We start from the raw sequence: 26,424 nt of genomic DNA on the forward strand, positions 1-26,424 counted from the left end.
AAATAAATAAGGAGTAGGAATAGGGAGGTAGCCTGCAGATTAAGTGCACGTGGTGCAAAGTGCAAGGAGAGGCGTAAGGATCCGGGTTTGAGCCCCAGGCTCCCCACTTGCAGGGGAGTCACTTCACAGGCAGTGAAGCAGGTCTGCAGGTATCTTTCTTTCCCCCTCTCTGTCTTCCCATCCTCTCTTGATTTCTCTCTGTCTTATCTGACAACGACAAAATCAAAAACAACAATAATAACTACAACAATAAAAAACAAGGGCAACAAAAGAGAAAAATAAATAAATATTATCAGGCACGAGGCCCTGAATTTGATTTCTAGCAACACATATGCCAGAGTTAGGCTCTAGTTCTCTCTCTCTCCTCTCTCTCTCCCTACCTCTCTCTCTTTCTCATTAATGAATAGGCAATTAAAAAAAATAAGCAGTTACACATGTTACCATGCTCGAGGACCCAGATTCAAGTTTCTGATCCCTACATGCAGGGGTGGGGAAGCTTCATGAGCAGTGAGGCAGGGCTGCAGGTGTGTGTGTGTGTGTATCTCCCTAGCCCTCTCCCTCTCTGTTCTCTGTTTCTATCAAAAAAGAAAGAAGGAAGGAAGGAAAGGAAAGGAAAGGAAAGGAAAGGAAGAAAGAGTTAGTTGCCAGGAGCAGTGGAGTTGTTGTGCAGTCACCCAGTTCCAGAGATCACCCTGATGACTATAAATAAATAAATAGATATAATGGCAGGGGCTGAGAGATAGCCTGGCAGAGTGCATGACTAGCCAGAATTCATTCTCCAGCAGCAGGTTAAAAAGAAAGGCGGCAGGGGGGGAGGGCTATGGCTAAGGCACTGGGCCTTTAAGCATGAGGTCCTGAGTCCAATCCCCTTGAATGTGTCAGAGTGATGCTTTGGTTCTCACTCTGGCTCCCTTCCTTTCTTATGAATAAATAAATCTTCATAATAATGGCAACAACATTGGACTTTCGAGAATTTTGTTAATGTCAGCCTTGAAAAGCAGAGTTTAATATGATCCCTATATAGGTGGGAAACTGAGTGGCCTGTATCAAATAGTCAAGGTCACACAGCTGGTGAGGGGTGGACTGACTCCGCTCCATGTGGATCCCGTGAAGGGGAAGCGCGCCCCCCCATGTCAGCTCATCACAGAGCAGGGATTAAGGCCGAGTTCCACTTGGTCATGTCAGAGCTGATATGGCTTAGGGGACCCTTAAGTCTTCCCAAGATCTGGGGTGGGGGCAGATGCAATGATACTGGATGGGGGCTGGAGGAAGGAGAGACAGAGGCCAGCCAGGACTGGTGCAACCCCCCAGCCTCCACCCCCAAGAGCCACTCTGGAATGTGCCTATATTTAGCAGGTAGCTGGGCAGGAGACTGATAAGGAGCTTGTGGGGGAGGGGGAGGCCCCTTATATAGAGGGGGCCAGGCCCTGTCCAGAGCCTCTCTGGGTGACCTGTTGTGTCTGCCTGGATCTGTGTGAATTCTGCCGAGATGCCTGAGCCAGGGAAGAAGCCAGGTAACCCCACAGGCCTGGGGTTGGGAGGCCGGATGTGGGGCCAGGAACAGGGGAGGGACACCTGTAATGAGGGGGGGCTCAGAGCGAGTACAACCAGAGGGCCTGGCGAGGTGGGGCCTGTGAGCCCCGGGGTTGAGGGAACTCAGTTTCTCCTTCCCATTCTGAAGGGAGCAAGGACAAAGCTGTGTCAGGGAGCACAGAAGAAGGGGAGGCCATCACCCCACTATCAAGACCTGAAAGGACCCAGCCCTGTCCCATTCTGCTGGGCTCACTTTCTGGGGCTCAAGGCTGTTTCTTGGACTCAGGGCTAAAAGTGGTTCAGTAAATCCTCTGGAAAATTTGGGGACTCTGGGCCAGGTGGGCACGTGTAACCTTGTGTGAGGACCCAGGTTCAAGCCCCTGCTTCCTGCCTGGATCGGGGACATTTCATGGGTGGTGAAATAGGGCTGCAGGTGTCTCTCTTTTCCTCTCCTTTTCTATCTCTGCCTTCCTTTTCAACTTCTTTTTTGACTCTATCAGAAACAAAGCAAAATGATAGAGGAAAAAAAAAAAAGGCCACTGGCAGTGGTGGTGGATTCATTGTGCAGGCACAGACCCTCCAGCAAGAACCCCAGTGGCCATTTAAAAGATGTACAAATCAAAAACAAACAAAACAAAAAAACTTGGGGTCTTGGTCTCCCCAGCTCTGAGAGGAAAGATGGGTAGGTTCTTTCCAGCTATGAGCGCCTCTGCAGGGAACCCTAACCCCCACTCCACCACACTGAGGGATACACCCCTCTGCTCTGTGAAAGGACAGCCAAGAGGTCCCTGATTCTGGGCCAAGGGCAGAAGGGCAAAGAAAAGTCACAGTCCAGGGTTCCTTCCTGAGACTGGCAGGGTGGGCAGCCAGTCCCAGCCCCCAGCCTGCTCCCAGGCCTGCTTTATCTCAGTGCTCACGCTCAGCCCCACCCTCTCAGAGGACAAATTTAGCCAGGTCCAAGTAGGCAGAGTCCTTGTCCCCTGCCAGGGGCCCCAGATGGAGGGGAGGGGGAAGAGAGGGCTGATGTCCCCAGATGGGGGGACTGGGCACCGAGTGACACTTTGAGCCAAAGTTCTGTGTGGAGATTGATGCCACAGCTCCTGTTGTGTGACCCGGGCCAAGTCACTTAACCTCTCTGAGTGTCAGGGCTCTCATCTGAGAAATGGGCATAGTCTCCTCATCAGGGGTGGGGGGGGGGCAGGTGAGTCAGGGGTCATTGCAGCCTCTGTCTATCCACCTTCCCTGCCCCTCAGTCTCAGCCTTCAGCAAGAAGCCTCGGTCAGTGGAGGTGACAATGGGCAGCCCTGCTGTGTTCGAGGCAGAGACAGAGAAGGCGGGAGTGAAGGTGCGTTGGCAGCGGGCAGGTGTGGACCTCAGCACCAGCAACAAATACTGCCTGGCCACCCAGGGCAGCCGGCACACGCTGACCGTGCGGGACGTGGGTCTGGCAGACCAGGGCTCCTATGCCGTCATCGCAGGCTCCTCCAAGGTCAAGTTTGACCTCAAGGTCACAGAGGCAGGTGAGACCCCATCCACCTTTCTGAGGCCAAGCTTCCTGGGTCCCATGGGCCCTAGCAGGTGGCTCCCTCCACTTTCACGTCTGTGGCAAGACCCCACTGAGTGCCCTGCTTTGCACGTTCTGGTTATTGTAGAGGAGGGACAAAATCAGACAGGTCTGGGGGTGCAGGGTGGGGGGAGAAGAGGAGGAAGAAGTGGGGTGCTTGGGAGAAGTGGGCCCCCAGGCCTGATGCTCTGGAGATGGGGCAGAGAAATAGGGTGCATGGGCTCACTGAGGAAAGAAGAAGCTTGGGGAGCAGAGGAAAAGAGGGTGAGTGGAGCCCCCACATATTGGTAAGGTGGAGCAGGGACAAGAGCCACATCCCTCACTGGTTACCAGCTACCCCACATCTCCCCACTGGCCCCCTCCAGAGAAGGCAGAGCCTGTGCCAGACCAGACTCCCACCCCAGCAGTGACTCCTGGGACTCCAGGAACCTCTGAAGCACCCACAGCCCCTGCAGAAGCTGTGCCTTCAGCCGCTGAGCAGGAAGGAGGTTCCCCAAATCTTGAAGGTGAGAGGGGCTGGCTGGGCAGGAAGGGCCATGCTGGCCAGATATGGGCACCCACCCCCTCCCCCCGATAGATCTCAAATTCTCTACTCACAGGCTCCAGTTCCACAGCCCTGGATGGGCCTGGGAGCTCTGATGACCCCATCGGACTCTTTGTGACACGGCCACAGGATGGCGAGGTGACCGTGGGTTAGTGTGGGGTTGTGGCCTCCAGGGTGTGTGGGAGGGGTGCAGCAGGGCACCCCTCCAAGCCCAGCTGGCATGCCGCCTTTCCCCTGCAGGGGGCAGCATCACCTTTTCGGCACGCGTGGCAGGGGCCAGCCTTCTGAAGCCCCCGGTGGTCAAGTGGTTCAAGGGCAAGTGGGTGGACCTGAGCAGCAAGGCGGGCCAGCACCTGCAGCTGCGAGACAGCTACGACAGAACCAGCAAGGTGGGTTCAGGTGCAGGGGGGGCACATGGTGACTTGGGAAGCCTGGGAACAGGTGGGGGTGGGGAAGATAAGGAGTATGAGGAGATCAGGGCTCAGGGACCTCAAATGATAGGGGGTCTTGGGGCCAGGTGGTGACACACCCAGTTGAGCACACACATTACCATGTGTGAGGCCCCAGGTTCGAGCCCCAGCTCCCCACTTGCAGGAGGGAAGTTTCACAAACAATGAAGGATTGTTGCAGGCACCCCCCTCTCCTCTTTTCTCCCACTCTCTGCTCCCTTTCCTCTCAATTCCTCTTTGTCCTATCAAAATAATAGTAATAATAAACTTTTTTTAAAAAAGAAAAAATGGGGGGCCAGGCAGTAGTGCAGCGGGTTAAGCGCACATGACACAAAGCGCAAGGACCGGCGTAAGGATCCCGGTTCGAGCCCCCAGCTCCCCACCTGCAGGGGAGTCGCTTCACAAGTGGTGAAGCAGGTCTGCAGGTGTCTCTTTTTCTTTTTTTTAATATATTTTTAATATTTATTTATCTTCCTTTTTGTTGCCCTTTTTTAAATTGCTGTTATTATTGTTGTTATTGATGTCATTGTTGTTAGATAGGACAGAAAGAAATGGAGAGAGCAGGGGAAGACAGGGGGAGAGAAAGACACTGCTTCACTGCTTGTGAATCGATTCCCCTGCAGGTGGGGAGCCGGAGCTTGGACCAGGATCCTTATGCCGGTCCTTGCACTTCGCGCCACATGCGCTTAATCCACAGCACTACCGCCCAACTCCCAGGTGTCTTTCTTTCTCTCCCCTTCTCTGTCTTCCCCTCCTCTCTCCATTTCTCTCTGTCCTATCTAACAACGATGATATAAATAACAACAATAATTACTACAACAATAAAACAAAAAGGGTAACAAAAAGGAAGAGAAAGAAAGAAGGAAGGAGAGAAAAAAAGAGAGAAAGAAAGACAAAAAAGAAAAAGAAAAAATGGCCACCAGGAGAGGTGAGTTCATAGTACTGGCACCAAGCCCCAGCGATAATCCTGGCGGCAAACAAACAAACTAACCAAAACTAACACACAACAACTAGCCTTGAAAGACATGCTAGTTGGGGCCGGGTGGTGGCGCATCTGGTTGAGCACTTATGTCACAATGCTCCAGGACCCAGGTTCAAGTTTCCAGTCCCCACCTGCAGGGAGGAAGCTTTGAAAATGGTTAAACAGTGCTGCAGGTGTCTCTCTGTTTCTCTCTCTCTATCTCCCCTTTCCTCTCGATTTCTGGCTGACTATGCAATAAATATATAAAGATAATAAAATAATAATAAAAAAAGACAGGTAATTGAAGGGTAAATAATAAGACTTGGGGGATGCAAGGAGGCCAGGAAGGCTGAGGAGGAGGGGATACCGTGAAGCATGGTGGGTGTCACAGCTCAAGGACTCCTTAAAAATAACGTCTGCACTAAACAGATGAGTGCAGAGCATAAGAGGTCATTGCTGGTCTCAGGTCACCCAGAGCCAAAACTGGAGCCTGTGCTTGGCTACCACTCAATCTTTTTTTTATTTTATTTTATTTTATTTATTATCTTGATTGGATAGAGACAGTCAGAAATCAAGAGGGAAGGGGGTGATAGAGAGGAAGAGGGACAGACAGACACCTGCAGCACAGCTTTACCACTTGCAAAGCTTTCCCCCGCAGGTGGGGACCAGGGGCTCAAGCCTGGGTCCTTGCGCATTGTAACATGTGCACTCAACCACCACCTGGCCCCGCCACCCACTCAATCTATCTTCCCTTCCACTCTTTCTGGCCAGGCCTGGAGGCCTCTGGGAGGGTGGGGTGAACATGGACAGTTGTATGAGCTGTGCACTGCACAAAAGGACCTCCTTCATCCCAAGTGAACTCCACTGGCAGGCTGGTTGTTCATTGTCACCGCCCTCCCTGCCAGCAGGAAGTCAAGTGTCACAAGAAGGGGCTCCCTCTTCTATCTACACAAACTGTGAGGGTCCGCTAATCCCGGAAGTGGCCACTAACGACCCCAGTTTCCTTTAGGGGGGGATGTGAAGGGTCTCATTCCTGTCCCCTCTCTCCCCGACATCTCACCCCATCAGGTCTACCTCTTTGAGCTGCATATCACAGATGCCCAGGCCACCTCTGCTGGTGGCTACCGCTGTGAGGTGTCCACCAAGGACAAGTTTGACAGCTGCAACTTCAACCTCACTGTTCATGGTGAGGGAAGACCCTGGTGTTTGTATGGGGCTGGAGGGGTGCCCATAAGTCCTGGCCCCAAAAGTGTGCCTCCAGCTCCCAGCTCTAAGAAGGGCTCCCAGTTCAGGCTGGGTAATTTCTGGCCATGTGCCTTGCCCATGAGAGCTTCTAGAGTGGGGGTGGGGTGGGGTCACAGATCTCCTGCGGGGTCTTAGCCATTGTGGTGTCCCAGGTTCCTGGTACAGGTAAGCAGGTGTGGGGCATGAGGAGATGAAGGGGGCTCAACCACCTCAAGGTCACAAACTGCCTCTTGTCCCTGGGCCAAGGAAAGACTCACAGTGTGGGGTTCAGGGGCCAAGCTTACCCTCGGGGGGAATAAAGGGCAGGCAGGGCTGTGATGGCCAGCCATCCTAGTGCCCCGCCCCATGAAGTCCCCTCCCCTGATCTCTCCCCTGTTTTGAACCCAGAGGCCATCGGCCCCGGCGACCTGGACATCCGATCAGCTTTCCGCCGCACGTGAGTGCCTGGGGGAGGAGCAGTTCTGGGGTCTAAGGCCCCTCTGGGTCAGAGTGAGGGACCCCCAAGATGAGGGATGATGTTGGATTAAAGGAGATGGAGGGAGTTAGAATTGGGGTAAAGACAGAAAGCTAGGAGTGGGGGGTGATGGTGCCTGTTGGGGGGCAAGGCTGGCATCAGTGGGGCTGGGGGCAAGGGAGCCAACTTCTCCAGGCTAGTGGAAAACTGAGTCTGACTCTGCACAGGAGCTTGACTGGAGGCAGCCGGCGTACCAGGTAGCCCTCCCTGGACCCCCAGCTCTGTACACAGATGGGAGCATGGAATGTGGTCTAGGCAGGGGGTCCCACACACACTCCCTCTGTTGTGTCTAAGTTGCTGCCTCCCATTCTGCAACCCCACACCCCACTCCCATTCCCACTCTCACTCCTGTCCTTCTGGCTGGTTCCACTTTGGTCACCTTGTGTGTGTGTTGGGGGGGGTCCCCCTGCAGTGACAGCCATGAGGACTCAGGGACTCTGGACTTCAGCTCACTGCTAAAGAAGAGGTGAGAACCCCCAATGACAGCCCTGGGCAGGTGACATCAGCTTTGAAATGCCGGCACCCTGGTTTCCCAGCTGTGTAACCCTGAGGGAGACACTGCACCTCTCTGGACCAGTTTCCCTGTCTGCCAGAGGACAGTGTCTGGGGAACTGGAAACCGTTATCCTCACAGCAGGCCCCAGGGGTCACCCCACACTTGGGTCTGCCAAGACTAACCTCAGTAGGTTTGGGGGACCCAGAATGCTATGAGGGGGTGTCCCCAAGTCACAGGAAATGCCCACCCAGCCCAGCTGACTCCTGCTCTCTCTGCCCTCTCTCTCCCTCACCCGATGGTCTATTCATGCAATGTCATTGCTGCCGGGCAGAGAGTAAGTGTGGTGCTCTGGGCCTGCAATACCCTGGGGGGGGGGGGTCCAGTCCCTGCCTGGGTTGGTGACAGAGTGGCCGAGAATCAGGTGGGGGTGGTCTCTAGGCCCTGGGCTTCCCTGTTAGCCACCTGCCAGAAGGCAGGAGGCCATATGCAGAAGGAGCATGGTAGGTATCCCAACGATGGAGGGGGCCAGTATGAGCAGAAGGTGGAGCCCAGGGATTGTGGGGATGCTCATGGCTCTCACATGTCCACCCCTCTGTGTCCCACCTGGAGCAGCAGTTTCCGGATGCCACGGTGAGTGCCCAGCTCCTACTAACCCCGTTTCTGCCTTGAGCTCCTCCCAGCCCCCCCACATTGAGCCTTAAACCGAGTCCCCCGGGGTCCGCGAGCTATCCCCATTCAAGCCCCCCTTCCCCCGCAAAAAAAAAAAAATCCCACTTTGGGAAGGGGGAGACTGCAGTCCTGAGCCTGGACGGTGGGGGGCGCGCCTGAGGCCTGTGCATGGGCTGCGGAGCAGGGATGCGAAGCTGGAGGCCCCGGTGGAGGAGGACGTGTGGGAGATCCTGCGCCAGGCACCGCCATCCGAATATGAGCGCATCGCCTTCCAGCACGGAGTCACAGACCTGCGCGGCATGCTCAGGCGGCTCAAGGGCATCAAGCGCGACGAGAAGAAGAGCACAGGTGGGCGCCGCAGGCCTTGAGGGGCGGGGTAGACCCCTCATACAGCGCAGGTGGGCGCCACAGGCCTGGGTGGGCAGGTTAGACCACACACACAGCACAGGTGGGCACTGCAGGCCTGATGGGGGTGGGTTAGACCCCACACACAGCACTGGTGGGCACTGCAGGCCTGATGGGGGGACGGGGTAGACCCCCCCACAACACAGGTGGATCCTGTGTGCACAGGGAGAGGGTGCAGGTCAGCCCCTTCCCACACCCCAGACAGAAGGGCAGAGGTCAGCCTCCTCACCAAGTGAATTCCAAGACTCCTTCTCTTTACACCCCAAAACTCAGAGAAACCAGTTTAACCCAGAGACCCAAACCTGGGCAGCTGAGAGAGCCTGATTAGCCTTCAGAACAGAAAGACCAATCTGGCATGCACAGTGTTTAGCGCCCTCATGCCAAGGCAGCTGGAGGTGTGGGTCTCAGGCTAGCTCTTCTCCAGCATGGGGTAGACAGACCTAGGTTGAAGCCCTTGGAAAGTGAGCCAAGAAAAGCAGGTGTTATAAGTGTGGGGCGGGATTACCTTATAAATGCACAACGCTTACAAAAATCTGGGGTTATTATTAGAGAGAAAAGAGGAGGAGAAGGTCCATTAGTCCCCTCCCTGGTTCTCCTGCAAACTCGGTCTTTCTGGAACCACCCTAACTATCCCTGAACAGAATATGAGAAGAGGACCCCAAGGAAGACAGGGTGATGGGGTGGGGGGGACACTTAGGAGACAAACAAGAGGCAGAGACAAACAGAGTCACAGTGTAGACCCAGAGAGAGAGGAGGAGGAGGGAGAGGCAGAAAGGGGCAGATGGGGCAACCTGGAGCAGGAGGCTCTTGTGTCTGGGCCAGCTCAAGGAGTGGGGGGCCCGGGGCTGAGGGAAGGTGCTCAGCCTTTCAGAAGAAGCTGCAGCCGGCCTACCAGGTGAACAAGGGCCATAAGATCAGGCTGACTGTGGAGCTGGCAGACCCTGACGCCGAGGTCAAGTGGCTGAAAAATGGACAGGAGATCCAGAAGAGTGGCAGGTGGGCCTGTGGGCAGGGAGTGGGTCTTGGGGTGCAGGTGGCAGGAAGGGGTCCTCAGGTCACTCCCGGCTCTGATCTCTCCATTTGTGTTCTCTCTCCCTCTCTTTTTTCAAAAATATTTTTGAAGATTTTATTTATTAATGAGAAAGATAGGAGAGAGAACCAGACATTACTCTGGTAAGCGCACAACTGGGAATCGAACCCAGGACCTCATGCTTGAGAGTCTAGTGCTTTATCTACTGCACCACCTCCCAGACCACTCTCTTTTTCTCTATTATTTATTTATTTATTTATTCATTTAGTTGTTTTTCCAGAGCACTGCTCAGTTCTGGCTTGTGTTTTTGTAAGGGACTGAACCTGGGACTTTGGGAGCCTCAGGCAAGAGAGTCTCTTTGCATAACCATTATGCGGTCTCCCCACCCTCCGTCTGTGCTCTCTGTCCGTGGCTCCTGGTTCTTACTTTTCCATCTTTCTCTATCTCGTTTCTTTATTTCCAATTTTTGATTCTCTTCCTCTTTCTTCTTTTCTCTTGTGTTGCCACCAGGGTTACTACTTGGACTTGTGTCTGCATGATGACTCCACTGTTCTCAGCAGCCTTTTATTACGATGTGTTTTGTTTTTTTTTCACTTTTTCTTTTTTAAGTAAGGGTGAGACACAGAGAGATAGACAGGGAGAGAGAAAGAGAGATACCTGCAGCACTGCTCCATTGTTCACGAAGATTCACCTCTGCAGGTGGGAACCAAGGGCTTGAACCCAGGCCCTTACATATGGTAACGTGTACACCACACAGCCCCCCCTTATATTAGAAAGTCCCCAAATTTTTATTTATTAATGGGAAAAGGAAAGGGAGATACAACTGGTTCATGCATTGTTGAGGACCTGACTCAGGACCTGAGGCTTGAGGCTCCAATACTTTTTTTCTTAATTTTTTAAAAATCTTTATTTGATGGATAGAGACAGTCAGAACCTGAGAGGGAAGGGTGTGATAGGGAGGCTCTAACACTTTATCCACTGCACTATTAACGTCATTTTTCCATTTCACTCCTTTACGCTTGGTCTCAATACCTCCCACTGGGGAATCCAATGGCCTCTCTGCTTCACAGCAAGTAAGATCCCCATCCTGGAAGGCTTGGGTGGGGGTTCCCAGATGAGGGGGGGAGCCTGGGAGAGGGCATAGGACCCAGAGAGTGTGTCCATTCTCTCCCTACGGCCCTGCCCAGGTACATCTTTGAGTCCTCAGGCAACAAGCGCATGCTGACCATTAGCCAGTGCTCACTGGCCGATGACGCGGCCTACCAATGCGTGGTGGGCGGAGAGAAATGCAGCACTGAACTCTTTGTCAAAGGTGGGCCCAGGGGACTGGGAGCCTGAGGCGGGGGAGGCAGCAGCTTGGAGGGACCAGGCTGTCACCCGCTCCCTTTTCTGACAGAGCCCCCCGTCCTGATCACAAGGCCCCTGGAGGACCAGCTGGTGATGGTGGGACAGCGGGTGGAGTTTGAGTGTGAGGTGTCAGAGGAGGGGGCCCCGGTGAAATGGTGAGTGCCAAGGGCTTGGGGTGCAAGGCAGGGTGAAGGCGTGCTGGACGTACCTGCAGGGGAGGCCACGGTGTTCATGTCTTCTCCCCCAACCCCCAGGCTGAAGGATGGTGTGGAGCTGACTCGGGAGGAGACGTTCAAATACCGCTTTAAGAAGGACGGCCGCAGGTACCACCTGATCATCAATGAGGCGACGCTGGAGGACGCGGGCCACTATGCGCTGCACACCAGCGGAGGCCAGGCGCTTGCCGAGCTCATCGTGCAAGGTGAGTGGGGGCCTCACCCTTCTGCCTCCAAGGATGAGGCCAGGCAATCCTGGGCCCCTGTGAGCCTTGGCGAGTCCCTCTCCTTGATCACCTGCAAAAAAAAAGCACATGCTGGAGAGGTTGTGGGACAAAGGAACTTTCCCATTGCTGATGGGAGTATCAGTGGGTCCAGGGTCCAACCCCTGTGGAGAGCAGTCTGGAGAACTCTCAGAAGGCTAGAAGCAGACCTACTCTATAACCCTGCAATTCGTCTCCTGGGGATAGATCCTAAGGAACCAAAGACACCCATCCATAAAAATTTGTGTGTGCCTATGTTTATAGCAGCACAATTTGTAATAGCCAAAACCCAGGTGTCCAACAACAGATGAGTGGCTGAGAAAGTTGTGGTCTATATACACAATGGAATACTACTCAGCTATTAAAAATGGTGAATTCACCTTCTTCACCTCATCTTGGATGGAGCTTGAAGGAATCATGTTAAGTGAGATAAGCCAGAAGAGAAGGATGAGTCTGGGACGATCTCACTCATAGGCAGAAGTTGAAAAATAAGAACAGGAGGGAAACACAAAACAGAACTTGGACTGGGCTTGGTGTGTTGCACTAAAGCAAAGGACTCTGGGATGGGGAGGAAAGGGTGCTCTAGGTCCTGGTGTACAATGGCGGAGGGGACCTAGGCTGGGGATGAGAGTGTTTTGCAGAAAACTAAAAGATTTTGCACATGTACCAACAACTATATTTACTGCTGACTGTAAACCATTAATCCTCCTAACAAAAATTTTCTTAATTATGAAAAACAACAACAACAAAAGCCAAGGGTGCTGAGGCCGCCACCCCAGGGGGTCATCAGGAGGCTCGCATGGGCCAAGTTAGTGTCTCCTAGCACATACTTGCGTCTCCTTGTACTCACTGCACTGTCTCCCACATGTTCACGCCCATGTGGACTCACCCCCGCAACACCCCTGCCCCCACCCCAGAGAAGAAGCTGGAAGTGTACCAGAGCATTGCAGACCTGACCGTGGGTGCCAAAGACCAGGCTGTGTTCAAGTGTGAGGTGTCGGATGAGAACGTGAGGGGCGTGTGGCTGAAGAACGGGAAGGAGCTGGTGCCTGACAGCCGCATAAAGGTGTCCCATATCGGGCGGTGAGTGCTCAAGAAGCCCCCCTGGGTGGGGAGAGGACAGACGGAGATGCAGACAGGAAGACACAGACAACGGATTCGGGTGGTAGCGCAGCTAGTTAAGCGTATGTGGTGCAAAGCGCAAAGACTGGAGTAAGGATCCCGGTTTGAGCCCCCGGCTCCCCACCTGCAGGGGAGTCGCTTCACAGGTGGTGAAGCAGGTCTGCAGGTGTCTATCTTTCTCTCCTCCTCTCTGTCTTCCCCTCCTCTCTCCATTTCTCTCTGTCCTATCCAACAACGACAACAACAATAATAACTACAACAATAAAACAACAAGGGCAACAAAAGGGAATAAATAAATAAAATAATAATAATAATAATAATTTTTGAAGCATTGTAAAGATGGACCAGAAGACATGGTAGAGACAAGTATATGGAGAAATGGAAGGTCTACTAGAGACAGAGAAAGAGGGAGACAAAAAGCAACAGGAAGAGAGATAGATTGGGGACCCCCTGCCCCCAACTTGTGACCAGGCCAAGTTGAGGTCAGCTCTGGCCCAGGGCCCCTACTCACCCCCACTCTCTTACTTCTGCCCTGAGCATCTGGGTCGGCCCATGCAGGTCCCAAGGTCACGGTAATCAGTGAGACCAGTTTGCAAGGGTCAAGCCAAGGGGACATGTCTACACTGCCTGCTTTTGAAAAGATTCATGAAAAATGATAAATGCAAAGTTAGGAAAGGAAAGGAAAGGAAAGGAAGAAAGAAAGAAAGAAGGCATTTGAGAACATCCAGGAGCCTGCATGGGACACAGGTCCCGGGGAGCCCAGACTTGGGGGGGGGGGCTCTGATGAGGCCAGAGGCTTATGGATTGGGGAGGAGATCCCCTGAGCCACCCACCATTGCTGCCCCGCAGGGTCCACAAGCTGATCATTGATGACGTCACACCTGCGGACGAGGCCGACTACAGCTTCGTGCCTGAGGGCTTTGCCTGCAACCTGTCAGCCAAGCTTCACTTCATGGGTGAGCAGGGACTCAGAGAGGGGCACCGGGACCCCGTCACTGGGCCTGCCGGTGCCCCGGTGCCACTTGTTCCCCTTTCTCTTGCAGAGGTCAAGATTGACTTTGTACCCAGGCAGGGTGAGTCTCTGGGTTCCTTTGTGGCACTTTGCAGCACCCCCGGACCCCTTCACAGAGGGAAGAAGAGTGAGAAGCCAGGAGGGAGGTGCTTAGCTCAGTACTACCACTCATGAGCGGGGGTCAGCTACCGTCTCTCGGAGCCTCAGTTTCCTCATCTCGCAAAGGGGACACTGCAGTGTCTCCTCTGAGGGCTGGCAGGAGAGATGAGACGAGATGGTGGGAGTGGGGCAGGCGGAAGAGCTCACTAGGATAGCATGCTGCTTTGCCATGTGCAACACCCAGGCTTGAGCCTGGCAGCCACCTCACTGAAAGAAGCGTCAGTGCTGTGGTCTCTTTCTCTTTTCTTTCTCTCTCTGCCTCTCTGTCTTTATTTATTTATAAAATTGAAAAACAGACAATATCAACAAAACCATAGGATAAGAGGGGTAGAATTCCACACATTTTTCTACCGCCAGAGTTCCATATCCCACCGCCATATCCATCCCCTCCACTGGAAGCTTTCCTAGAATTCTTTATCCCTCTGGGAGCATGGACCCTGGATCATTATCGGGTGCAGAAGGTGGGAGGTCTGGCTTCTGTAATTGCTTCTCCGCTTGCCTCTCTTGTCCATGTACTCACCAGACCCAAGCCTGCTTAGCTTCCGAGATTAGATTACATCGGGCGTGTTCAGGGTGGAATGGCTGTAGACGGCTTGCCTATCTTTACAAGAAAAAAAAATGCTGGGATTGAGTTATCTAAGCCATAGATGTGAGCTTGTATTATTTAATCTTTTCTGCTTTCACACCAAACTTTCACCAGGCATTTTATGTTATTTCTTTAATATTTTGTGTATTTTACTTTAATGAGAGAGATACAGACAGACACAGGGGAGAGACACCAGAGCACCGCTCGGCTCTGGATGACGGTGATTGAGCCTGGGACCTCAGAGCCTCAGGCATGAGAGTCTTTTGCAGAACCATTATGCTGTCTCCCCGGCCCTTACCAAGCACTTTACAGTATATATTTTTAATTGTATTTATTATTTTAATTTTTTATTATTTTTATATATTTATTGGATACAGACAGCCAGAAATTGAGAAGGAAGGGGGTAATAGACAGGGAGAGAGATACCTGCAGCCCTGCTTCACCACTCATGAAGCTTTCCCCCTGCAGGTGAAGACCAAGGGATCGAACCTAGGTCCTTGCACACTGTAATGTGTGCACTTAACCAGGTGCACCACCACCCGGCTCCAAGATTGTATTTATTGATTACTGAGAAAGATAAGAGAGCAAGAACCAGACATCATTCTGGTATATGTGCTGCCGGGGATCAAACTCAGAATTTCATGCTTGAGAGCCCAGTGTTTTATCCACTGCACCACCTCTCAGACCACACCAATATATATTTTTTAATATTTATTTATAAGAGAGAAAGGAGAAAGAGAGAGACTATGAATACCAAAGCATCACTCTGGCACATGCAATGCTAAGAACCAAAGTCAGGAGCTCATGCTTGATAGTCCAATGTTTTATTCACTGCATCACCTCAAACCTCTCACCAAGCATTTCACATTTCTAACTTCAGAACAATAATAGTCCACACTGAAGCGTGCTGTAAGCTGGTGCGTTCCAAACGGGGTTTACTTAAGACAAATGTCATTGAAAAAGGCTCCCGTACTAAAATCAGTTTGGGAAATATTGAACATTTACCCTGCCTCTGGTAACCCAAGAACTGGGCAAGCATGTGAAAGGGACTGAAAAATTCACCTTTGAGAAACAGGCTTGAAGGGACCAAGTGATGATGCAACGGGTAAAACACAAGTTACCGGGGGTTGGGCGGTAGCGCAGCGGGTTAAGTGCACGTGGCGTAAAGTGCAAGGACCAGCGTAAAGATCCCAGTTCAAACCCCCGGCTCCCCACCTGCAGGGGAGTCATTTCACAGGCAGTGAAGCAGGTCTGCAGGTGTCTATCTTTCTCTCCCCCTCTCTGTCTTCCCCTCCTCTCTCCATTTCTCTCTGTCCTATCCAACAACAACAACAGTAATATAATAATACCCACAACAACAATAAAACAACAAGGGCAACAAAAGGGGGAAAAATGGCCTCCAGAAGCAGTGGATTTATGGTGCAGGCACTGAGCCCCAGCAATAACCCTGGAGGCAAAAAAAAAAAAAAAAAAAACCACACACACACACAAGTTACCAAATATGAGGACCTAGGTTCAAGTCCCCACTCCCCACCTGTCATGAGTGGTGGAACAGTGCTGCTGGTGTCTCCCCCCCCCATCTCTCTCCCTCTCTCTCTTTATGTCTGTTTCTATCATAACTAAAAAATAGGTAAGTAAAGAAAGAAATAAACAAGTTTGGATTTACTTGGTCCAGGGTCTCCTCATTTATTTGCCTGGGAATCTTTTTTTTCTTCCTTGCAGGATACTGGGTATTCCCCAAACACAGTTTGAGAAATGCTACTTTAGGCCACCTGATGTCCCAGGCCTCCTGGGGATTTCCTGGGTGAAATGTTCTAGCTCTTGGCCGGGGGTACGGTGGGTGTGGTGACTGCATGGGTGTCAACGTGTGTTCCAACTCAGTGGTGTTGTTGTTTTAATTTTTTTATTATCTTTCTTTCTTTATTTATTGGGTAGAGACAGCCAGAAATCGAGAGGAGGAGAGAAGCTAGAGAGGGAGAGACACAGAGAGACGCCTGCAGACCTGCTTCACCACTCGCAAAGCTTTCCCCCTGTAGGTGGGGACCAGGGGCTCAATCCTGGGTCCTTGTGCACTGTAGCATATGCACTCAACCAGGTGCACCACCACCACCCCCCCCCCACTTTTTTTTTTTAACCAAAACACTGATTAGCTCTGGTTTATGATGGTGTGGGGGGTTGAACCTGGGACTTTGGAGCTTCAGGCATCAGAGTCTCTTTGCATAACCATTATGTTATCTACTCCTGTCCAATCTTAGCCTTTTTTGTTGTGTGTGTAAATGACATGGCTTAAACCCCAGCAGAGGCTACACTCTGTCCATTCCCCGCTCCTCCACGGGGCTGGGACCCCTGCTCATTTCTCTGACCTGGGCCATCTTCCCCCAGAACCTCCTAAGATCCACCTGGACTGCCCAGGCCGCACCCCGGACACCATTGTGGTGGTGGCTGGGAACAAGCTCCGCCTGGACGTCCCCATCTCTGGGGACCCAGCTCCCACTGTGATCTGGCAGAAGATGATCTCACAGGTACTGTGCACCTGTAAAATGGACATGTGTAGCTGGGGGCACTGGGAGCTGCTCCCCACCCAGCACTGGTCACACGGGGCTGCCCTGGGAGTGCAGGGGCTCAACTGGCTGGAGGGGGGGAATGCTGGGCAGGGTTCCCTTTGGGGTGAACTGGCCCTCTTCCCCTCTTGCTCTGTTCCCAGGGGAATAAGGCCCCTGCTGGGCCAGCCCTGGAAGCCCCAGATGATGCAGCCGCCAGTGACGAGTGGGTGTTTGATAAGAAGGTGAGGCTTCCCTGCCAAGTGGCGTCCACTCCAGCCAGGGTGAGGTCTCCAGGATGGTGCCACATGTGGTTGCTTATGCTCCTTACCCAGGCAGGGTCCCCATGGGACCCCCCACACCAACTTGGGAGTGGGTTTCTTGGGGGAACACTGTAAGAGAGGCTCCCCAGGGCATCGCTCTGTGGGCTGGTCCTCCTCCATGCACGGCTGGTACTCTCCCAGCTGGGGTCTTGCACAATAACTGTGAGTTCACATTACTCCCATTTGGCAGATTGGGAAACTGAGGCACAGAGCAATTAGAAGATTGTCTAAAGTTCTAAGATGATCCCCAAGCCCTGGCCCCATCGCCCTCACCCTGGCAGGTGCCAGATGATGGTGAAGAGATACTCGCAAAAAGCAGCTCCCCACTCCAACCTGTGCGGAACCCCCCGCCTCAGCTTGGGGACTGTTGGCTGAAACCCTGAGAGAGAGTCCCACTCAAGCTCTCCTCCACATCCCCCCCCCAGGTGCTGTGCGAGACGGAGGGCCGGGTCCGTGTGGAGACCACCAAGGACCGAAGCATCTTCACGGTTGAGGGGGCGGAGAAGGAAGATGAGGGCGTGTACATCGTCACAGTGAAGAACCCTGTGGGCGAGGACCAGGTCAACCTCACAGTCAAGGTTATCGGTATGGCCTGCTGCCCAGGGGGTCGTGGCCAGGAAGACAGAAAGGCAGCCAGGGATGGGGGGAGCATCCATTTACATGTCTAGTCTCCCACAGGCTTGGGGAGCACTCTCTCTCTGATCCATCAGGAAGACAGGGACTGGGACATAGGTGACCAGTGGAAAGCCCAAAGCTGGGGACATAGACAAGAACCACTTGCTAGAGAGATCGAGTCTGCTCTGCCTGGAGCTGTTGGTCGGGACGAAGTGAGCGGGCTGGCGCTGGGCCCGAATATATGTACGTGCACGTTCACCCTCCTCTCCAGACGTGCCGGATGCCCCTGCGGCCCCCAAGATCAGCAACGTGGGCGAGGACTCCTGCATGGTGCAGTGGGAGCCCCCGGCCTATGATGGGGGACAGCCTGTCCTGGGTGAGCTCCAGGGCTGGGTGTTGCGGGGCCATGGGGAAGGGGTGGAGGGCGCCCGGGCAGGTGCTCACACCTACTCCCCCCCCACCCCCACCCCGTGCAGGCTACATCCTGGAGCGCAAGAAGAAGAAGAGCTACCGCTGGATGCGGCTGAACTTTGACCTCCTGCGGGAGCTGAGGCACGAGGCCAGGCGCATGATCGAGGGCGTGGTGTATGAGATGCGCGTCTATGCGGTCAATGCCATTGGCATGTCCAGGCCCAGCCCGGCCTCCCAGCCCTTCATGCCCATCGGTAAGCCTGCCCGCATGAGGGACAGTGAGGGGCTTGTTCCTTACTTCACCCTCCTCCTCCCCCTCTGGAGCCACCCTGCCACATCTGGGAATCTGGGGTGTTGACAACATCTGCTTTGCAGAACTGCTCTTCAGATGCAGTGAGAACAGGGCAGGGCCTTGGTTACAGTAGAAGTTTCAGTAACAAGTATCCTATTCCTTTTTAAAAAAAGTTTCTTTTATTAAAAACTTAAAAAATATATTTATTGATTTATTCGCTTTTGTTGCCCTTGTTTTATTGTTGTAGTTATTGTTGTTATTGATGTCATTGTTGGATAAGACAGAGAGAAATGGAGAGAGGAGGGGAAGACAGAGAGGGGGAGAGAAAGATAGACATCTGCAGACCTGCTTCACTGATTGTGAAGCGACTCCCTTGGAGGTGGGGAGCTGGGGGCTCGAACTGGGATCCTTACGCTGGTCCTTGCATTTTGTGCCATGTGCACTTAACCCACTGCACTATCGTCCAACTCCCTCCTCTTTTTTTTCCTTTCTTTTTCTTTTTTGCTTCCAGGGTTATTACTGGGGTTCGGTGCCTGAATTGCACTACGAATCCACTGCTCCTGGAGGCTATTTTTTTTCCTCTTTTGTTGCCCTTGTTTATCATTATTGTTGTGATTGCTGTCGTTGTTGTTGGATAGGACAGAGAGAAATGGAGAGAGGAGGGGAAGACAGAGAGGAGGAGAGAAAGATAAGACACCTGCAGACCTGCTTTACCACCTGTGAAGTGAGTCCCCTGCAGGTGGGGAGCTGGGGGCTCAAACCGGGATCCTTATGCCAGTCCTTTCACTTTGTTCCATGTGCGCTTAACCCACTGCGCTACTGCCCGCCCCCCTGTTCCTTTTCTTTTTATTGCCATCAGGGTTATGGCTGGGGTTCAGTCCCTACGCAGTGAATCCACTGCTCCCAGTGACCATTTCCCCCCTTTTCTTTATTTGATTGGACAGAGAGAAATTGAAAGAGTAGGGGGAGACAGAGAGGGACAGAGGCAGAGAGACACCTGCAGTACTTGCTTCACAGTTTGTGAAACTTCCTTCCTTGTAGGTGGGAAGTGGGGGCTTGAACCCGGGGTCTTGCACATGGCAATGTGTGCACTGAACCAGGTGTGCCACCCCTGTCCTCTCCCTCATTCCCTTTCTACAGGGATCTGTCACATGGGGACACCTTCGCCATATCCTGTTCTCAGTATTTATTCTTTGATGCATCTTTCCTTAATCATAGTTCTAACTGCTGTTGACTGTTGAAAGATTTATTTGTGCTGGGAGGTAGCATAATGGTTATGCAAAGAGACTTTCATGCCTGAGGCTCCAAGGTCCCAGGTTCAATCCCCAGCACCACCATAAGCCGGAGCTGAGCAGAACTCTTGTCGTTCACTGTCCTTGTGCTTAGCACCACATGTGCTTAACCTGCTGTGCTACCACCCGACTTCCCCTCTTTCACTGTTCTTATCTCTCATTAAAATAAATTTTAAAATAATAAAAATGGGGATTGGGCTGTAGCACAGTGGGTTAAGTGCACATGGCACGAAACTTGAGGACCAGCATAAGGATCCCAGTTCAAGCCCCTGGCTCCCCACTTGCAGGGGAGTCAATTCGCAAGTGGTGAAGCAAAAGTCTGTAGGTGTCTGTTTTTCTCTACCCATCTCTGTCTTCCCCCCCCTTTCTCCATTTTTCTCTGTTCTATCTGGCAACAACAACATCAATAACAACAATAATTATAACCACAATGATAAAAACAAGGACAACAAAAAGGGAAAATAAATAAAATATTTAATAATAATAATAAAAACATTTTTAAAAATTTTAAAGAATTATTCGGGAGTCGGGTGGTAGCACAGCGGGTTAAGATGTGACATGAAGTGCAAGGACCGGCATAAGGATCCCGGTTCAAGCCCCCGGCTCTCCACCTGCAGGGGAGTCGCTTCACAAGCAGTGAAGCAGGTCTGCAGGTATCTATCTTTCTCTCCTCCCTCTCTGTCTCCCCTCCTCTCTCAATTTCTCTCTGTCCTATCCAACGACAGAAGCAACAACAACAATAATAACAATAACTACAACAATGATAAAAACAACAAGGGCAACAGAAGGGGAAAAAATGGTCTCCAGGAGCAGTGGATTCATGGTGCAGGCACCAAGCCCCGGCAATAACCCTGGAGGCAAAAAAAAATTATTCATTTTTGCCAAAGAGATTAGGGCCCCACTGAGTTCTGGCATGTGTGTGTGCTGAGGATGGAGCCCAGGACCCCAGGCATGCAAGTCCTGTGCTCTGCTGCTGTGCCTCTCCCTGGCCCCAGTTTGTTTTTATGACTATTGATAGAAACATGTATTTTAATGGAGTCAAATATTTCCTTTAAAAAAACTTAATTTTTTTTTTTTTTTGCCTCCATGGTTATTGCTGGGGCTTGGTGCCAGCACCACGAATCCACTGCTCCTGGAGGCAACTTTTTTCCTTTTTGTTGCCCTTGTTATTTTATTGTTGTTGTGGGTATTATATTATTATTGTTGTTGTTGGATAGGAGATAGGACAGAGAGAAATGGAGAAAGGAGGGGAAGACAGAGGGGGGGAGAGAAAGACACCTGCAGACCTGCTTTACCACCTGTGAAGTGACCCCCCCTGCAGGTGGGGAGCCAGGGGCTCGAACCGGGATCCTTGCTCTTCGCGCCATGTGCGCTTAGCCCGCTGCACTACCACCCGACCCCCACACTTCTTTCTTTCTTTTTTTTAAAGCAATTTATGAAAGGAGAGAATCCGAGTAGCATTCTAATGTCTGTGCTACCACAAGTTGAACTCGGTAGCTTATGCTTGAGTCTAGTGTTTTGTCCTGAACCTCAAGCCTACATTTCTTTTTAAGATTTAATGATTATGAAAGAGAATGAGAGGGCTGGAGAGATAGCATGATGGATATGTTTAAAAAAAAAAAAACTTTCATGCCCCAGCACCACCGTAAGCCAGAGCTGAGCAGTACTCTGGTAAAAAAAAAAATAAAGGTGGGGAGGGGCAGGCAGTAACGCAGTGGGTTAAGCGCACATGGCGCCAAGCGCAAGGATCGGTGTAATGATCCTGGTTCGAGCCCCTGGCTTCCTACCTGCAGAGGGGTCACTTCACAAGCGGTGAAGCAGGTCTGCAGGTGTCTTTCTCTCCCCCCTCTCGATTTCTCTCTGTCCTATCCAACAACAATAACAAGGGCAACAAAAAATGGAAAAAAAAATGGCCTCCAGGAACAGTGGATTTGTAGTGCAGCGACCAAGCCCCAGTGATAACCTTGGAGGCAAATAATAATAATGGAAAGTTAATTTTGAAAAAAGTGAGCAAAATAGTAAAACAGCTTCCTTAGTGCACTGCTTTACCATGTGCATGACCCAGGTTCAAGCCTGGCCTTCACCACATTGAAGGAAACTTCAGAAGGAAGCAGGGGACTCTTTCACTCTCTTTGCTCTTCTGTCTCTAGCTGGAGACAGAGACAGATACCAGGGCACCACTCAGTCTCAGGTATGCATGTCCTGTGCTCCACCAGGCTGAACTATCTCCCAACCCTGGAACCGAATTATCTTTTCAAATGCTTGTGAGCCAGCACAGGTCGGGGGGGGGCTTCCTCCATGATCGGCAGCCGCCTGGGGTACTGGGTCCTGTCCTTTGGCTTCCCTGATGGGTGCAGCACCTCCCTCTGACGCACCTCCCACCTCCCATCTGTCCAGGCCCCCCCAGTGAGCCCACCCATCTGGCAGTGGAAGATGTGTCTGACACTACCGTCTCCCTCAAATGGCGGGCCCCGGAGCGCATGGGGGCTGGCGGCTTAGATGGCTACAGCGTGGAGTACTGCCAGGAGGGCGGTGAGTGTCCCTGCACTGAGCCCCCGCACCCCTGCCACCTGCTCAGCCTGTGTGTGTGTGTGTGTGGGGGGGGTTTTCTCCCAGCAGAGGCTGACGCTGTGCCACCCCCAGGCTCCGAGTGGGTGGCAGCCCTGCAGGGCCTGACCGACCACACCTCCCTGCTGGTGAAGGACCTACCCACGGGCGCACGGCTGCTCTTCCGTGTGCAGGCCCACAATATGGCGGGTCCCGGTGCCCCTGCCACCACCAAGGAGCCCGTGACGGTGCAGGAGATTCTGCGTGAGTGGTCACTCTGGGCAGGGATGGCAGGGACAGTGGGGTAGGGCTCTAGAGCAGGAAAAATGCATCGAGTGCCTCTAGTGGCTCTGAGGTGTTCTGTCTGCCCCTAAAGACTAAGGTGGACACTGATCTCTGCTCTCTGCAACGGTCAGTCTTGGGAGGATGTACTGCATGAAGTGGAGGCAGCCCACGGGGGTGCAAAGGGTCCACAAGTCTCTGCCTGAAGACTGGCCTGTGATTTACTTGCTGTGTGGCCTCAAACAAGTGACATACTGTCTCTGATCCTTGCCTCTTAACAACTGTGCAGTGAGGCTCAGGAGGAAGTTTTTCTTTTTAATATTTATTTATTCTCTTTTGTTGCCCTTGTTATTTTATTGTTGTAGTTATTATTGTTGTTACTGATGTTAGATAGGACAGAGAGAAATGGAGAGAGGAGGGGAAGACAAAGAGGGGGAGAGATAGGCACCTGCAGACCTGCTTCACCGCTTGTGAAGCGACTCCCCTGCAGGTGGGGAGCCGGGGGCTTGAACTGGGATCCTTACACCCAGTCCTTGCACTTTGTGCCACCTGTGATACAGCCCAACTTCCTTTTTTTTTTTTTTTTTTTTTTAACCAGAGCGTTGCTCAGCTCTGGCCTATGGTGGTGCTGGGGATTGAACCGGGGAGCTTTGGTGCCTCAAGCATGAAAGTCTTTTTGCGGGAGTCAGGCAGTAGCGCAGCAGGTTAAGCGCAGGTGGCAGAAAGTCTTTTCGCATAACCGTTATGCTGTCTCCCCACCCCCCACCCCCAGTTGTTTGGAGTCGGATAGATGGAGGGAAGGCCCACAGGCAGCCTTTGCACCCTGGAGCTCCTGATCACTGCCCTTTATGTCCCCCCAGAGCGGCCTCGGCTCCAGCTGCCCAGGCACCTGCGCCAGACCATCCAGAGGAAGGTCGGAGAGCCTGTGAACCTACTCATCCCTTTCCAGGTGGGACAGCGCCTGCCTCCCCCACAATCCCCCGCGCGGGGAGGTCCTTGCCCAGTGGTGGCTGTGACCCAGGCTGGGGGCTGAACTGTCCACTCCCACAGGGCAAGCCCCGGCCTCAGGTGAGCTGGACCAAAGAGGGGCAGCCGCTGTCTGGCGAGGAAGTGAGCATTCGCAACAGCCCCACCGATACCATCCTGTTCATCCGGGCTGCACACCGTGCCCACTCAGGCACCTACCAGGTGGCCGTGCGCATCGAGAACATGGAGGACAAGGCCGTGCTGGTCCTGCAGGTCATTGGTGCGTGCCGCCTGTGCTCTGCGTCTGACCTGAGCCAAACCTGGGGGTCCTTATCCAGGGTACCCAAAGCCCCTGGGGACGTGGTGGGCGGCTGCCGGGAGTGTGGGGTTCCACCCGGACCTGTTTCCTGCAGACAAGCCAAGTCCCCCCCGGGACATACGGGTGACAGAGGCGTGGGGCTTCAATGTGGCCCTGGAGTGGAAGCCGCCCCAGGATGATGGCAACACAGAGATCTTGGGCTATACAGTTCAGAAAGCTGACAAGAAGACCATGGTGAGCCCGGGGTCCTAGGGTCCTCCCAGAAGCAACTCTCAAGGTGGGGGTGCTAACAGACCCAGGCGCCTTGCCTACCCGGCATCAGAACGGACTTGCCACGCACCCTCTCCTCTCTCATCCCTGGGTCCTCCTATGTTTGGAGTGCTACCCAAGAGCTCCCCTCCCCGCCAGGAGTGGTTCACTGTCCTGGAGCATTATCGCCGCACCCACTGCGTGGTATCAGAGCTTATCATTGGCAATGGGTACTACTTCCGGGTCATTAGCCATAACATCGTGGGACCTAGCGACACAGCTGCCACCACCAAGGAGCCCGTGTTTATCCCTAGACCAGGTGCTGTACCCTCACCCTTGACCCCTTGGGCTGGGTGACGGGAGGCAGTGGGGTCAGAGAAGGGAGCCTGACTTGGTACCATGTCTGATGACCCACAGGCATCACGTATGAGCCACCTGACTACAAGGTCCTGGATTTCTCTGAGGCCCCCAGCTTCACCCACCCTCTGGTGAACCGCTCAGTCATCGCTGGCTACAACGCTACCCTCTCCTGTGCTGTCCGGGGGAGTCCCAAGGTACAGAAGCTTGGGCCCCAGTTCTCCTGGTAGAGAACCTCTTTGCCTTTCTCGACGGGGCCTGGCACACTGACTGTCCCCAGCCTTGGGCCTGATGCGACACACAGCAGTCTCTGGGAGCCTGCCAGGGTCCTTCTCCAGCTGAAACGGCCTCCCTCCTGCTGACTTACAGCCCAAGATCTCCTGGCTGAAGAACGGGTTGGACCTGGGAGAAGACGCCCGCTTCCGCATGTTCAGCAAGCAGGGCGTGCTGACCCTGGAGATCAGGAAGCCCTGTCCCTTTGATGGGGGTGTGTACGTCTGCAGGGCCACCAACATGCAAGGCGAGGCGCAGTGTGAGTGCCGCCTGGAGGTGCGAGGTGAGCAGCCCCCTGGGGCCTGGGGTGGTGGAGGCAAGGCACCCTCCCCAGCTGTTGAGAAGGCTGTTCTGGCTGGAAGGGCAACGGCCCTGCCCTGTGCGAGGTAGCGGCTCTGCACTCCTCCTGCAAAGTCGAGGCTGGGCCGGGGAGGGCACCTGGTGCTTGAAGGTGCCATGTGCCTGGCGGGACTTCCTTCTCCCCACAGTGCCTCAGTGACCTGACCGGTTCTCCAGGACGGCCAGGTATGTGCTCAGTTATTTATCATCACCAGGATTATTGCGGGGGTTTGGTGCCTGTCTCTACACTCCCTTCTTTTTATTTGCTAGGACAGAGAGAAACTGAGAGGGGAGGGTAAGATGGAAAGGATGGGAGACACCTGTCTGACCACTTGTGAAGAGTCCCCCCTGCAGGTGGGGAGTGGGGCCTTGAACCCAGGTCCTTGTGCGGGACAGTGCGCATGCTCTACTGGGTATGCTGTTGCCCAGCCTCCACATATGTGCTCTTGACCACCAGCACCCAGGGCCCAAAGTAGGCTATGTCCAGGTCCTTGGTCCTGGGGTAGTCATCAAGAAATAGGGGTGCAGAAGGTATGTTGCTTCTTCACAAGGGCATTTATAGGGGGCCAGGCGGTAGCGCAGCGAGTTAAGCTCACAAGTACATCTGTGTCCCAGGAGCCACTGGATACCACCAAGGCACCAGGAACCTGGAAGCTGGACCAGCCACCTTCTTACTGCTGGATATGTGTGTGTAAACGCGTGCATGTTTCCTTGGGATGGTGTAGTTAGAAGCAGGCCCTGTGCAGATGGTACCGTCAGAGCTCCTGCTGGGGACCCTTCTTTTTGGGAGCAGAGTGGGTGGGCTCAGGAAGTGGTGGCTGGGGTGAGCCTTTTTGACCTGCTCTGTCTTCTTGATGTGGAAGGGTAATAAACGTTGCTGCCTGCATGGAGAACTGATTGCTCTCCACCCGGTGTGCCTGTTCTCCCCGCGAGCACAGGGACGTGGACCTGCTCTGCAGCCACAGGACTGTCTCCTGTGCAAAGATGGGTCGTGGTTTTCCCGACAAGCCAGTATAACTGGAGGCAGGTGTCCTGTCCCCAGGCTGTTACACGGGGCAGAGTGGGGTCCTAGCTCAGTCAAGTACTGACTGATGCTGGCAGTGGGAGTGCAGGGAGGACGTTTCCCAAGCCATGAAGCAGGTCTGCAGGTTTCTCTCTTTCTATCTCCCCCCCTGAAATTCTGTCCTACATAGTAAAAGTAGAAAGAGAGGGAGAGGGAGAGGGAGAGAGAAAGTGAGAGAAAAGGAAAAAATGGCCACCAGGAACAGGAGCAGTGGATTCATAGTGCTGGCAAGTAGCCTCAGAGATAACCCTGGAGGCAAACAAAGAAATGAAAAGGGAAGGGAGAAAGGAAAGAAGAGAGAGGGAGAGAGGGAGGGAGGGAGGCCAGCCAGGTGGTGGCATAAAGGACCTAGGTTCATGTCCTCAGTTGCCACCCATAGGGGGAAAGCTTCCTGAGTGTGGAAGTAGTGGTGAGGGCATCTCTCCTCTCCCTTTATCTCCCCT

At 53.1% G+C, this 26,424-nt stretch overlaps 1 protein-coding gene across 1 annotated transcript; it reads left to right on the forward strand.

The window, feature by feature from the left end:
- Window positions 1-1,435: 1,435 nt before the first annotated feature.
- On the forward strand, window positions 1,436-25,811 carry MYBPC3 (myosin binding protein C3). Its single transcript, XM_060176475.1, has 34 exons — window positions 1,436-1,514; window positions 2,787-3,053; window positions 3,463-3,603; window positions 3,697-3,789; window positions 3,882-4,030; window positions 6,120-6,237; window positions 6,684-6,732; window positions 6,978-7,007; window positions 7,223-7,276; window positions 7,915-7,935; window positions 8,159-8,322; window positions 9,243-9,375; window positions 10,480-10,482; window positions 10,597-10,721; window positions 10,806-10,911; window positions 11,011-11,177; window positions 12,152-12,317; window positions 13,206-13,312; window positions 13,400-13,429; window positions 16,496-16,635; window positions 16,818-16,898; window positions 17,402-17,561; window positions 17,863-17,967; window positions 18,068-18,256; window positions 21,984-22,118; window positions 22,230-22,397; window positions 23,276-23,364; window positions 23,466-23,661; window positions 23,795-23,934; window positions 24,109-24,268; window positions 24,367-24,503; window positions 24,676-24,862; window positions 25,068-25,104; window positions 25,534-25,811. Exons 1-33 carry the CDS (start codon window positions 1,490-1,492, stop codon window positions 25,076-25,078), a joined length of 3,846 nt encoding a protein of 1,281 aa, XP_060032458.1. The 5' UTR covers window positions 1,436-1,489; the 3' UTR covers window positions 25,079-25,104; window positions 25,534-25,811.
- The last annotated feature ends 613 nt before the right edge of the window (window positions 25,812-26,424 follow it).

Source organism: Erinaceus europaeus, chromosome 17 (genome assembly GCF_950295315.1).
Source record: "Erinaceus europaeus chromosome 17, mEriEur2.1, whole genome shotgun sequence".
In the NCBI taxonomy this organism is placed as follows: domain Eukaryota; kingdom Metazoa; phylum Chordata; class Mammalia; order Eulipotyphla; family Erinaceidae; genus Erinaceus; species Erinaceus europaeus.

Excerpts from the sequence above, each read along its gene's own strand:
- MYBPC3 (XM_060176475.1), top strand. The coding sequence starts at position 1,490 with ATGCCTGAGCCAGGGAAGAAGCCAG. Across the intron at positions 11,178-12,151 it reads TGCCGAGCTCATCGTGCAAG|AGAAGAAGCTGGAAGTGTAC; the intron begins GTGAGTGGGGGC and ends CCCCCACCCCAG. Across the intron at positions 22,119-22,229 it reads GGAGTACTGCCAGGAGGGCG|GCTCCGAGTGGGTGGCAGCC; the intron begins GTGAGTGTCCCT and ends TGCCACCCCCAG.